Source organism: Sander vitreus, chromosome 20 (assembly GCF_031162955.1).
Source record: "Sander vitreus isolate 19-12246 chromosome 20, sanVit1, whole genome shotgun sequence".
Lineage (NCBI taxonomy): Eukaryota > Metazoa > Chordata > Actinopteri > Perciformes > Percidae > Sander > Sander vitreus.
The window spans coordinates 23667111-23680640 of NC_135874.1; the positions used below are offsets into that span (position 1 = coordinate 23667111).

General features: G+C 41.9%; 1 protein-coding gene across 1 annotated transcript in view; it reads left to right on the top strand.

Annotated features, from left to right (window-relative positions):
- Positions 1-10198, top strand: part of babam2 (BRISC and BRCA1 A complex member 2) — an 88490-nt gene extending 78292 nt beyond the window's left edge. Inside the window, exons 8-11 of the mRNA XM_078278281.1 lie at positions 5392-5462; positions 5567-5649; positions 5793-5946; positions 9093-10198. Coding sequence (XP_078134407.1) covers positions 5392-5462; positions 5567-5649; positions 5793-5946; positions 9093-9156 — 372 coding nt within the window. The 3' untranslated portion in view covers positions 9157-10198. The remainder of the gene's footprint in view (positions 1-5391; positions 5463-5566; positions 5650-5792; positions 5947-9092) is intronic.
- The last annotated feature ends 3332 nt before the right edge of the window (positions 10199-13530 follow it).

A 13530-nucleotide genomic window follows, 5' to 3' on the forward strand; every position in this document is an offset into this window, starting at 1 on the left:
TAGTCAGTTATCAGTTCAGTCACTCTTTATAACATAAAAGCTGGGGGTGGTGTAAATGTTTATGTGACAGAGAGAGAAGAGATTTCTTAATCACACAACAGGAAGCACTTCCGGCTCAATTGCGTCACACTCCCCACAGACAAATGCACAAACACAACAAATGGATGAGCGGGCGAGGGAGTCATGGGTGCAAGCAGGTTTGAATACCTGCAGAGCAAGATCACCTGTCTTGCATCACTCAAACCTCGAGGCAGCCAATAGAAAGACATGGATACAAGTCACCGTGACAGTGGGGGCAGGAAATCCCTTCTCAGTATGGGTGTGAAAGTTCAGTGAGCCACAGTTCCCTTGAAAAACACACACACACACACACCACAACACACACGCATACACACACACACACCAAAACACACACGCATACACACACACTCACCTACACACACACACACACACACACACACACACACACATACACAGTGTAACTAGACACACAGCTTATTGAGTATGTGGCCTTGCAGCTTTTAAGAAAGCTCAATTTCCGCCTCCACTGTCCCATGTAAACATAATTGAACAGGAGGGTGAGTCACAATGGCAGTCTGTGTTTAAGAGCTCTTGCAGATATGAGACCCATCACACACACACAACTGTGTATCAGAGATTACTACTTTCCTCTTTCACAAAATGCAGTCATTCATACAGTATACTGATGAGTAATCACAACCATGCAGCATCTTTAGCTTTATTTATGATGTATCCTGTCCTGAAATGAACCTCACAATTTCACTACATGTTTTTGACTGTAGATTTTAGGGCTGGGACAAATAATCAGTAACAGCAATATATCGCAATACAGACTTTTATTATGCATTATAGATGCACTGGCACTAATATCACCTTACCTTATCACATTATTCTTGCACTGCTGGAGCCAGTGTTGAGTCACCAGCTATCGAGTCTCGAGTCCCCAGTGTTCGAGTCCAAGTCCAAGCGGGCGCATCCCTCTGCATCTTTTAAATATGAACATGTAGTAGGGGAAGGCGCGCATTATGAACCACAGTCGCAGGTGGAGGACTCACGCCCTGCCCCTGCATGAAACTGTTACTGTTACTAAATATATATCAATATCTTATATATATTTTACTGATCTATTACACATAAAAGTAGTCAGAAACATCATCCAACTTCTGTGTCCTATTTCATGAATGCTCAAGTCCGATTTTCCTAACTCCTCAAGTCCAAGTCATCAGTGCGCAAGTCAAAGTCGAGTCACAAGTCCAGAGAATAGCAACTTGAGTCGAAGTTTATCTCTTCTTGCAGATATGTGAACACTGAAACTGCTCTTCTTTCCAGAAGTTCATTATTCCTCTGGTAGCATATGATACACTATGGAAAACCCTAGCTCATATATCACACACGCTCATGATAGAATCTATCATGGGAATCATTATAATATCGTATGGTGAGTTTACCTGTGAGTCTCACCCTTAACTCTGATGCAAACCGTTTAATCCAGTTGAAGTCAAATACAGTGCAAATTGATGTTTAACTTAGGGTGGGGGCTTGATCAAGTTTTAGTTCATCCAAAACCAGTGCAGAAACCTGCTTATCAAATCCAAACCCTTTGGAATCCCTTATTGAATCTATATAGGTTCACTGTTCAACATTTGCTATTAGTTATTATTATTAGTAGTTATTAGTGGCTACCAAAAATATGTTTGGAGATCCTGATTTATGAATTTTAAGTTGATAATCCTAAAATGTTGATGTCATTTTCATAAGAGTTTAGCTTTGAAATTCTCCTGAAATTGATGTGAGTTGATCAGCTCAAAACGTTCTCCAGAGAAGGCTCGCCACGCTAGATCTTCTTGAACTACAAAAACATTATCTACTGCCGTCCAGTGTGACAGAGTACTGTTTCTTTCCCCTTACAAACAGTCTTTGGCGTAATGCAGACACCAGCTTGCAGGGCGCATTAACCAAAAGACAGCCAAAAGTATCATATAGCTGTTACTGAATTAACGTTTATTAGCTGAAGCTAATACAGTATAATCTGACACTGATGATGTCTGTCATTTAACGTGCCATAGTAAGGGTCAGTGCAGGCCTGCTACCTGAATGTATTGTACATTACTCTTTGCTACTAAGAATGTGGAGAGAAAAAAAATGTTTGATAGGAGACTTAGCCTCGGAGCTCAGTGAATCCAGATATTTCACCAACAGGGAACTGGATTCAAAATGTAATCGGCTATCGGAACAGAACTCTATGTATAACTTAACAATATTCCCACTGGTGTGGTGAAATGGATTTAACATTGCTGATTTTCTTCATGCCCCTTTGATGAAATAGTGTGCATGTCTAAATTATAGACTGAGGGAATTCTGCCGCAGTTTTTTTCTGTGTTGTTGAGTAATCTGAGCTTCGCCAGCATTGCCCAGGTGGAGTGATATATAACCTTCGTCTTGCTAGGTGAATGGAGCAGGTCACCTTCATGGCTGGCTGCTGACTGCTGACTGCAGGCTTTCTCACCTGCCCAGGATGCTCAGTCAAGTCAAGCAAGCCCTGAGCTGTTCCTCTTTGGACTTAAAGATAGAATCTAGTCACACCTGTCGACACACGCTAAAGAGATGTTGTTTATGTGCTCACAAGTGGAGAACCTGTTCTTTTGTTCATGTGTTGGATAAATCATGTGATTGATTGTATTTTGGTTTAAATTCCAACTCACTCATTCACTGGTGTTTTTTGTATATGCTGCTCTAGATTTGGGAAAACCTGTCGCCTCTAAGCAAGAAGGCCAGCTGTGGCCTTTCTGTGTTGAGTATGTCTAAAATACCATCGCTGGGTCCAAAATTAACTCTTTTTGTCCACCAGCCAAATTTATTTATATTACAAATTTTACCAGCCACTCAATATATTACCATAGTTTTTCAGCTGGTGAGTGAAGCAAATCTACCAGCCACTTATATATATTATATTATATTTTACCAGCATTTGGCAGGTAGATGGTGCTAATTTTGGACCCTGTTGCTTGACACTCAGTGCACTACACAGACAACCTACCTTGAAACGAGCACTGCAGCGTTTTTTCTCATTTTCTAATGTGATGCACAAGGTTCCTAAACATGCATGTGAGATGAATAAAAAATGGAATGGTTGGGCTTCAGTAGGCCAACCACTGGCATATATTTTGGGAGTGCCCGGTCATAAGATCCCACTGGACCAGGCTTCACAAAACATTGAAAAGCATACTTAACATGGATTTATCCGTGCAGGTTCCCACATTATTTTTTAGGAAATGCTGATTTCCTTGCGAGACGGTCTGATGAGTGTTTGTTTGGTATTTTGACAACCGCTGGTAAAAAAGCACTGACAAGGCATTGTGCTTCCTGAAGCCCCCACAATACAGGAGTGGATAGATATAGTAAATGACATCTATGTTATGGAGAGGATAACCTTCTCTCTTCGTCTTCAGAAAAATGTTTTCATTAAACTCTAGACTAAGTGGGTCAAATATGTAAAGCACTTAACGGCCAGACATCGTTGAGATATCGAATACATGAGTAATGTTAAAATTTTTAAAGGACACTGAAAAATGACTATAATGTTATTAATAATACAATTTGTAAGTTTTAAGTTTCTTTGAAGTCCTCCCCGGTCTTACCAACGTTTGTTTTATGTAAACACCCTGCACAGTACACCTTTCCTCTCCCAAACTGTATTAAGTTCAATCGTTACTCTATTTGATCAAGAATTATATAAGAAAAAAAAAAGTATTAAAATGAACACAGTACCTTGAGGAGACAGTCTTTTCTTGTTACATTTGACAAACTCTATGGTAGAGCTTTTAACACCAGCTTATTTGGCTGTCAAGTGGTAAGCTAAAGACGTTGTACTTTGTACTGTGACATTTAAATTCGCCTGCACAAAGATTGCATGTAATGCCACTTTTGTGCTCCGAGCCGTCTGGTTTTAAAGTGAAAGCAACCATTAAAAAGTCCACCTCTCTTAATCTCTCTACAGGCCAAGTCATTGTTTACATTCTGGGTAGGTCCGCTGTACACAGACTGAGAGGTACTTCTGCCTGTAAAGGTTCAATTCAGGGCCAGACAGACCCTAAAACCATGTGTACAGGACATGTGCTGAGAAGGGGGGGGGAATGCAGTTGATGAAATTCAAAACAATATACTGTTCATTAAACAGGGTATACATACATTCTGTTGCTGCAAGGTATCCTTCTAGGCCAGAGGTCTAAGACTTATAATCATGTAATAATAACGTCCCCAGTTCATGTGATCTCACCTTCTGTTGATGTTTACCAGCTGTGACTCTGTGTGTGTGTGTGTGTGTGTGTGTGTGTGTGTGTGTGTGTGTGTGTGTGTGTGTGTGTGTGTGTGTGTGTGTGTGTGGCTTGTTTAACTATATTCGTGGGGTCCAAAAACCGGGAGTCCAGTATACTTGTGGGGTCCCGACAGCTTTGTGGGACCAAAATGCTGGACCTCACAAATTTAAAGGGCTGTTTGAGGGTTAAGACTTGGTTTTAGGATTAGGATTAGAATTAGGTTATGGTTAGTGTGACGGTAAGGGTTAAGGTTAGGCATTTAGGTGTGGTGGTTAAGGTTAGGGTAAGGGGCTATGGAATGCATTATATCAATGACGGGTCCCCACAAAGATAGTGCCACAAACCTGTGTGTGTGTTTTGAGTGATTTGCCTGGTGACTGTCTGCAGACAGACGTCTGCAGACAAATTTTGTCCCTGCAATAGCGTCACAACTGTGCAAGATGCAGTCACAAAACTTAACAGGTGTAATGAAGGTCAGGTGCGAAGATGGGTGTGGTCTGATAAAGAGCGTCATCTGTTACCTTTTCACCTACAAGCTGCAATGCTTGTCCTATTTAATATTATGTATATTATATAGGTATAGTGAACTCACAGCACAGACCTTTGTCACATATTGATATATGTTGCAATCTCATTTCTTGGTGTGCCACGCTTTAGATTTGAATTCACAATAGTATCATAATTCTGGAGTCTTTTTACAATTATTTGGCTTGTGGCACCACTGGAACAACCTATTTAGAAGTCACAACCTTAAACAACTACTTTGCTTTATATGATGTAGCTCATTTGCAGCCTATTCCCTGCGTCTCGACGGTCCAAAAGATATGCATCTCTTGTTTTTGTTCTTTATTAATCTTATATGTAAAATGTAAATATAAATGTTCTGTGTGCAGCAGATACCCTTTTACTGTTGAGTCAGATAAATGCCACAAATACCATTTAGATTTTGTTTCTTTGTTGTGGTTTTTTCCGGAGGGTTATCTATATTGATTGATTCAAATGCTGTTTTGCCAATTCCATTGTGTGTACTAAACCTTTTACTTGTTCTCTTTAGGTGCAGTATGTCATCCAAGGCTATCACAAGAGGAGAGAGTACATCGCTGCCTTCCTCAGCCACTTTGGAATGTGAGTCAACTAGAGAGGACCACATCCTCCACTGATATCAGCGGCCATTCATTTGTCACTGTTTTGTCTTTTTTTTGGTGTAAATGAGCATGTGTGTTTTGCAGGGGCGTAGTGGAGTATGATGCTGAGGGATTCACAAAACTCACACTCCTGCTAATGTGGAAGGACTTTTGCTTTCTAGTACATGGTAGGATCATCACAAAACACACACATTTATACTGAGGTCTGTTTCTGATCCGCCTGGATCACATCTGATGCAGTCACCTTATGATCCTCTTTTTCTCGTTCTACTAACACATTCCTCTCACTGTGTCCCTCGGCTCCTCGTAGTGGATCTTCCGCTGTACTTCCCGAGGGACCAGCCCACCCTCACCTTCCAGTCTGTGTACCACTTCACCAACAGCGGCCAGCTCTATTCTCAGGTGCAGGTGTCGTACCCCTACAGCCCTCGCTGGGACGGCAATGAGATGGCAAAGAGGGCGAAGTGAGTAGATCCTGCCTCATTAGATCCATTAGAAAGCCCAGTTTCTGGCAAGTCATACAAAGTCATTTATCATGATGGAAGTCATTAGATATAATACAATAAGACCATTTTGTCTAGAAACCACTACACACAGGCCATTTCTTGATATTCACAGATTTGTTTCCGCCTTCAATAAACATAAACTGGTTATGACCCTGTAAGAGTAAATCTACAGGCGTCAGCTGCAGCCGGAGAAGTGTCAAAGGTTAATAATAATACAATACATAATCAGTTTTACTCTGGTTATCTATGTAGTTTTTTCTTTACTCATTTGTTTATCTTAAAGTGCCCATATTATGAAAAAAATCACTTTTTCTGGGATTTGGGGTGTTATTTTGTGTTTCTGGTGCTTCCACACGCATAAAAACTTTGAAAAAAAAAACGTCCATGCTGTTTTGAGGGGTACGGGTTTCTGAATGTGTCCTGCCTTCAGTCTCCGGCTGAGCTGTTCAAAATCTGCAGGGCTTTCTACGTCACTAGCCGAAACGAGGGGCCTAGGGGGCTAACCGTTAGCATGCTGGCGCTAGCATGCTAGCTCGTTCTCAATGGCAAAACACTACTACAACACACACAAATTCACCCTAATCTACAAAATAAATTGTATAGAACTACTTACATGTCCCTGTTCTGCAGGTATTCCACGCAAAGTTGGAAGTGCACCCTCGTTTAGAAGAAGTCTCCGGGCTAATCCTGCCTTGTACAGGCTGAAGTTGGAGAAACAGCTAGCTAGCTCATGTAATCCTTACCTAGCTACTGCCCATGTCCGACTGACAACAAAGATGTTACAGAAGTTGAGAGGTCTCACTCTGTAGCTAAAACAGAGACCTGAACACAGGGTGAAAAGAGGAGCTGCAGCAATGGGCAGTACAACAAAAATATGGTGTTTTTTGAAAATTAAACCATGTAAACCTATTCTGGTACAATCTCAAATTACAATTATGAACCTGAAAATGACCATAATATGGCCACTTTAATACATCTTAAAGGTGCTCTAACCAATGTTGGGTGACGTCACTTCTTGTTGACGTTCAAAGTATTGTCAAACAAAACGGAGACTAGCTCGCCCTCTCCTCCTCATCCCGAACACTGTTTGTTTGTTATGTTATGTTTGGTGGTGCAGGTTGGCGCAGCTTGTTTTTGTTGCCGTTTGTGGAGCCTGGGCTGTCTACAGAGACCGCCGTTTTTTACAGTGCGTTCAGGGGACAGGCAGCTAGCGGATAGTGGGGAGAGGTTTGCTGTATGTGACAAAAAAATGTTGCAGCCTAAAAAACGCGTGACATCGCTTAGAGCACCTTTAATGTCTCCACACAAAAAGATCTGCAAACCTATTTGGATTACTAACTGTTAGCTTCTGGATTCAATCACGAGAGCTTTGGCTCAGCAAGTATTGTTTAAAGGAAAATTTCAGTATTTTTCAACCTGGGTCTTATTCTTGTATTTGGTAGCATTTTGACTATGGGCCATGCTAACTTTGCACACACAAACAACGCTGGAGAGATTCAGGAAACGTGTTTTCAGCAAAACAGTGTGTATCGAGGCAAGCAGCGCATGCCTTCTCAAGCTTTCCAAATAAATTAAAGTAACCCTTTCAAAACGCTTGTCTCTGTGTCAGAACTCAAAATAATTTCAAACACTTGTCTCTGAACAGAGAAATTAGCCCCCTCGATTAGCTAATTTAGCTAATTGTACAGGGATTTATTTACAGGGCAATCAGACGGCTAGCAAAGCTAGTTGTTTGGTTACCCAACTAGCAAACTATCTATTCCTCTACAGTTATAAGAAACATATATTACTCATCGTTTTATACATAGCATAGTCTATATCCACGACATTACACTTCCGGGATTGCTCCGGTGCCGCCAGAAATTCCGCCGGATGTCACTCTTTTCGGCCGGATGTCCAGTACCTTCTGCTTTCTTTGTGTTGTAAATTTAAACTCTGGTGGATTTCTGAGGACTGTGGTTAACTGCTCCTCAGATCTCTGCAGGGTAAATCCAGACAGCTAGCTAGACTATCTGTCCAATCGGAGTTTTCTGTTGCACGACTAAAACAACTTTTGAATGTACACGTTCCGCCAAAACAAGTTCCTTCCCAAGGCTATTTGGCAGAGGCACCGTGGCTTCGTCCGATGCTTAGCACCGCCCAAGACAATTGTGATTGGTTTAAAGAAATACCAATTAACCAGAGCACGTTTTTCTCCCATCCCGAAATGCTGTGTGGACTAGCCAGACCTTCCTCTGCAGCGCTGTGTAGGAAGGTCTGACAACACGAGACTATACATAGGATGATCCTATTTCAACAACAGAGGTAAACAAATATATAAGGCTTGAAAAGCCTTTGATAGCTTTTTTTGGCTTGATATTGCAACTATTGAACTAAAGAGAGCTGACCATTTGGTCCAGTCGGCCTCAGTTTTCTACCAATTGATTTTGGAGGCAGACCGCTAGCTTGCGCTTTTTCAGGATCTTACTGGCCTGGCCAAGAAATAGTCATACACAATTCCTCGTAAAACCACAACTGATCCACAACTGATGCAGATTTTGTAACCTTTGGACAGAACAGGCTAGCTGATTCCCACTACAGCCAGTATTGATGCTAAGCTAACTAACCTATTGAACCAACAGATATGAGAGTGATCTAACTCTCTGCAAGAAAGAGTCTAAGCTTATTTCCAAAAGTGTTGAGCTATTTGCTTGAATTCCAACCTGAACGCACCACCTGTGGCTAAATACCTTGTGGACTACTGGGTTTTTTTTACGCCGTTTGATTTTTTTGTGTTCCTGTGTTTCCCTCAAGAGCGTTAACACATAGAGAGTAGATATCTCATGCACAGTTGTAATTTAACAAGTAAACACATTCTGCCTTTCATCTGCACCGTGTTGCATGCTGGCTCTGGGACTGACCCAGTGAATTTGTTAGATGCTTTGAAGCAGTTGAAACATAATCATTGTCACATTTTGATGTTTTATAAGCTGTACTCTCTCTCTCTCTCTCTCGCTCTCTCCCGTCCTCACCCCCCTCTCTTTCACCTCCACACACACACTCTCTCTCTCTCTCTCTCTCTCTCTCTCTCTCTCTCTCTCTCTCTCTCTCTCTCTCTCACCCAGGGCGTACTTCAAGAGCTTCATCCCTCAGTTCCAAGAGGGAGCCTTTGCCAACGGGAAACTCTAGTACTCTCTAGCTTAATGACATGCCTGGAGAGTTGCCCGTGGGAGTGTGTGTGTGTGTGTGTGTGTGTGTGTGTGTGTGTGTGTGTGTGTGTGTGTGTGTGTGTGTGTGTGTGTGTGTGTGTGCGTGCGTGCGTGCATGTGTGTTTTTGTGTCTGCCATTGTGTACCTGTATATGAGTATGCACAGACTTACATTTGTGAAATGTGCTCTACTACAGGCTCGGTAAATTCCACGTTGTTTGATTTTGATATGGTTGCCTCTCAGTCCGTTCACTTCTTTGTTTTAGTTTTAGTGAGAAGCCACTTTTGTTGTAGAAGTTTAGAAGAAGATGTCCAGACACGGCAACATGCTATAAACAAAAAAAAAAAAAAAGCAAAACTCCCACACAATTTTTGAAATGAGCACAGACTTTAAAACCCAGAATGTATGGTGTAGATACAAGCAAGGGATGTGACGATTCAGTTTGTCCACCGCGAAAGGATTATGTGAAAATAGCAGACACATGAACATTGTGCTCATGTCACACACTTTTGTGGGATCAGGCTAAAAAGTTTGTGATTGTTAGCCAGCTCACAGTAAAGGGCCTTTATTTTGAAGAGGAACTCTGAACTTTGACAGAAACCGTACAATCTGCCTGCCCAACCTACCAATACCTAGTATTGTTAATTTTATCAAGCCGACGACTCCTGGCTTTACAGCAGTCAAACCACAGAGGGTTGGGTTCACAACGCTTCCGTGCCGTGAGAGATATTTGTTGATATGCAAGCAATATGTAAACTATTAACTATATGTAAATCACAAAGAGCTGTAGGGACAATGCAAAAGACCTTTGTTTACTGTTTGTCTTTTGTCGCTCACAATCGTAAATTTTGGCTCAACGGTCGATATTAAAATGATCTGCAACTAGTTTTGCCTTTTAATTGTCTGTATGATCCATTTGCCCATTTAAAGCCCGGTCAAGTCTTTTACTGGCAGGTTGACAGTACTGTAAATTAACTGAATGTCAAAATTTCTATCCAGTAAAGAAGTCTCTTTCCACCTGACAGCGTGTCATTGTTTTGTAATTGGTCTGCATTGTTGGTCTGGAAAATTATCATTGAACACATCTTTGCTAGCGGCCGTTGTTTTGATCTCATCTCAAACCACAAGTGTGATCTCTGTTTGTCATCACATGGGATGGATTTTAAAGATTCCCATGTTAACAACTTGGACAACATCGATGCAAACATCAATGTCTGCTTCAAATCAAGCTTCATTCTCTGGGGACATCCCAAAAACAGAAACTGAAATATATTTTTGAATTAAAGGCAAAGACGCTGCTGTGTGAAATACATTTTTAAGGCAACACATGATCTTAATTTTTTTGTGCTGCCTTATTCGTAAAATTTAAAATGACTCACTGCCCTTCAAATGTGTAACGGTGTACTTTTATGTGTACACCTTAGTATCTGTAATGCAAGTGTAAACCCTAGAGATGCTGTTTTACACGCCTCTAATGTGCTTGTGTAATAAGGAACTCAGAGGGTGTGTGTGTGTGTGTGTGTGTGTGTGTGTGTGTGTGTGTGTGTGTGTGTGTGTGTGTGTGTGGGGCGCACATGCATGGATGTGCACATGCATGTGCTTGAGCAAGGCAGAGTGTGCACTTGCTTGTTTTCATCATTAAATATGAGGGTCATAGTTAGGGGTCCTTCCTGGCCTAAGGCGAAGCCCATTGCTATATTTATTGTTGGTAATGCAGCAACTGTCAAGTCTAATTGAGAAATATAGGGTGAATGTATCTGGGGCATTTAATAGCATCAAGGCTCCTAATAAAATAATTAAAAAGCAAGATTCTTTTTGTCTTTTTCACTGCCCCACTCCATGTTTCTTGCTCTAACCTTTCCCGACCTGCTTTCAAAACATCTCTGTTATCAGCCGCGGGACGAGCTGCTCTCATTTTGGACTCAAGAGGGAGGGAGTTCAAAGGAGGAGTAGCAGGCTGATGGATAGCATCTTTAACGAGCATGAGCAAAGAATAGTTTAACTTGACAGTCAACTCGAGACGTCACGATGCATGCACTCCAAATGTTGCAAATGATTTTCAATAGTGGTGAACATCAGTGTGGATTTAGCCAAGTGTGTGAACCTTAGCCTGCCAAATCTGAATCAAAGGTGTACATTAGTTGAAATAACAAGAGTGATTTAATCATTATATTTAAAAAGTGTATCTAAAATGATTCCTTTGAATACAGACCATGACATAGCAGTGTGTAAAGTGTGCTTATTTAGATTGTCAATCTGGTAAAGTATTCACTCCTGAAGTTTTCCTCAGGCCTTGATGTTGACCCAAGTTGACATAATCCCTTTAAGTACCTTGTAAACAATTCCTTCCAAAGTGTCTTAAACTGTGTCACTGTTTCAATGCTTAAGTCACATTCAGTTAGCCTCCTCCCTAAAATGTGTCTGCGCCTAAACATGGCTCACCTTTACACGCTTTTAAGCAACTTAACAAGGATTTATCCAGTGTAATGATCCTGTGAAGGTGCTGCTCAAGGTACCTTTTGAAGATGTGTTTCTCAGCCCCCTGAATCACAGTGCAGAGGTCTGCCAACCCTCCAAGCTAATACTCCCAAATCCACTAATCCAGCCGTCTTTAAGAGATCTCAACGGCAGTCGGATGGAATAATTAAAGGCTGGAATAATTAGCTTGGAATCTGTGGACGGGGGATGATTAAATTGATGAGTGTTTTTTTTTTTTTTTTTTTGTGGTCCGGCTGGGTTCACGCTTTGCAGGACTGGGACTCGATTTCAGGAGTGATTGAAGATGCAACGGTCATTCTCCCTTGGAGGATGAATGAGCGATTGAGTGGTGGTTCAGCTTTGTTTTAACCATTTTTTTTACTCCACTGTGTAGCTTGAGGTGGGAAGAACTTCATCTCCACCCTAACCTTGCTGATGGCAGGACAGCTAACCTGACCCAAGCTCACAAAGTAATGAGTATACAATGGATTCTAACAGCCTTGATGCTAACAGAGGCCTGTCTGCTCCAGAAACAGGTGTCCTTAGCTCAAGGGAGCTGGCAAACATGAATATTAGCACTAGATTAACATTAACTGCTCTGGTGACAACCCTATAAGCAGCTAGCTCGAAGGCAGCAAGGACCTGCCAGCCTGGAGAACTGACAAGTGTGTGAAACAGGATCACTTAAAGCTTTAGAAACGAGCACCTTCCTGGGCAATAACCCAGAGTTAGCTCTTGGCATCACTCACCCCACTTCACCTCAGAAGTTGGGCTAGTCGGCGAAAACTTTTGCAGAGTAGGAAAGAACATGAAAGAGCGACATAATTGCTGCGGCAAAGTACTGGCACAGACGGTGAATATGGAAAGATGACAACCGAAAGTGTGTGAAAGTGATTGAAAATCCTGAATCATCACCTTGTGAACCGAGATGGTAAACAGCCAGGGCAGTAGCGAGGATGAGGTAATCGGAAGGAAACGAGGAGCAACCAAAAGGCCTGAATATGTCGGTGAGAGATGAAGTCGGACAGCAGCCTTATTCCAGATTGTTTACTTTCCTCTCCTGTCACCGTGTCCGAATCACCCAATCTGTCAGCCTCGCCTGATTCTTTTTTTTCCCATCTTTATTTTTTTAGTACAGCAGCCTTTTGGCTTAACATATCCCCCTGGAAAAGACAAAAGACGAGCAGTTGGCCAAGTGAAAGAGGAAGGAGGGGGTGAAATCACAAACTGTAGTGACTGTGGGGTACTTTGTGTTTTGTCTGTAAGTACAAATTCAGAGTGACATATGAGGAATTTTCACCCCCCCCCACACACACACACACACACACACCCCCTCATCTTCAGCGTGTTTGGAGGGAGGGTTTTGAAGAGGAGTGTGTGAGGGGTGGATTTCAGAGGCTGTGCAGCGTAGGGTTGTTGATGCAAGCCATGTTGAGGATGATGAAGCTGAGAGGCTTAACTAATTTTGGAAAGAGAGAGCAGGAGGAGGAGGGGGGATTTGGGGCCTTTTGTTATAGCCTGTTTGATCTGGGAATTTAAAAAAAAAAAAAAAAAAATGGCCCAAAGATGTCGTGAAAATGAGAGAATTACTGCTTTGGTCCCTCACTCTTCTTTTTTTATCAAACTCGAGTAGCACGGGAATTCTAATGCACTCCCAAGTCAAAGCGGCAGATATTTTTCTCCCCCCTCTTGCTTACAGATAATAACTGGATCTAGTTAAACCCTGATGTTAATTGCTAATTACTCCTCGTACATGGGAAGCCAGGAGAGCATAGCTAAGCTGATCAAATGAGTCTTCGCTCTGGATCTCGTAGGTTTTTTCCTGTTTTGTCTCGTCTTCATGTTGTTGAGGCGTTCTGGATGGGCTTGTTTTCGA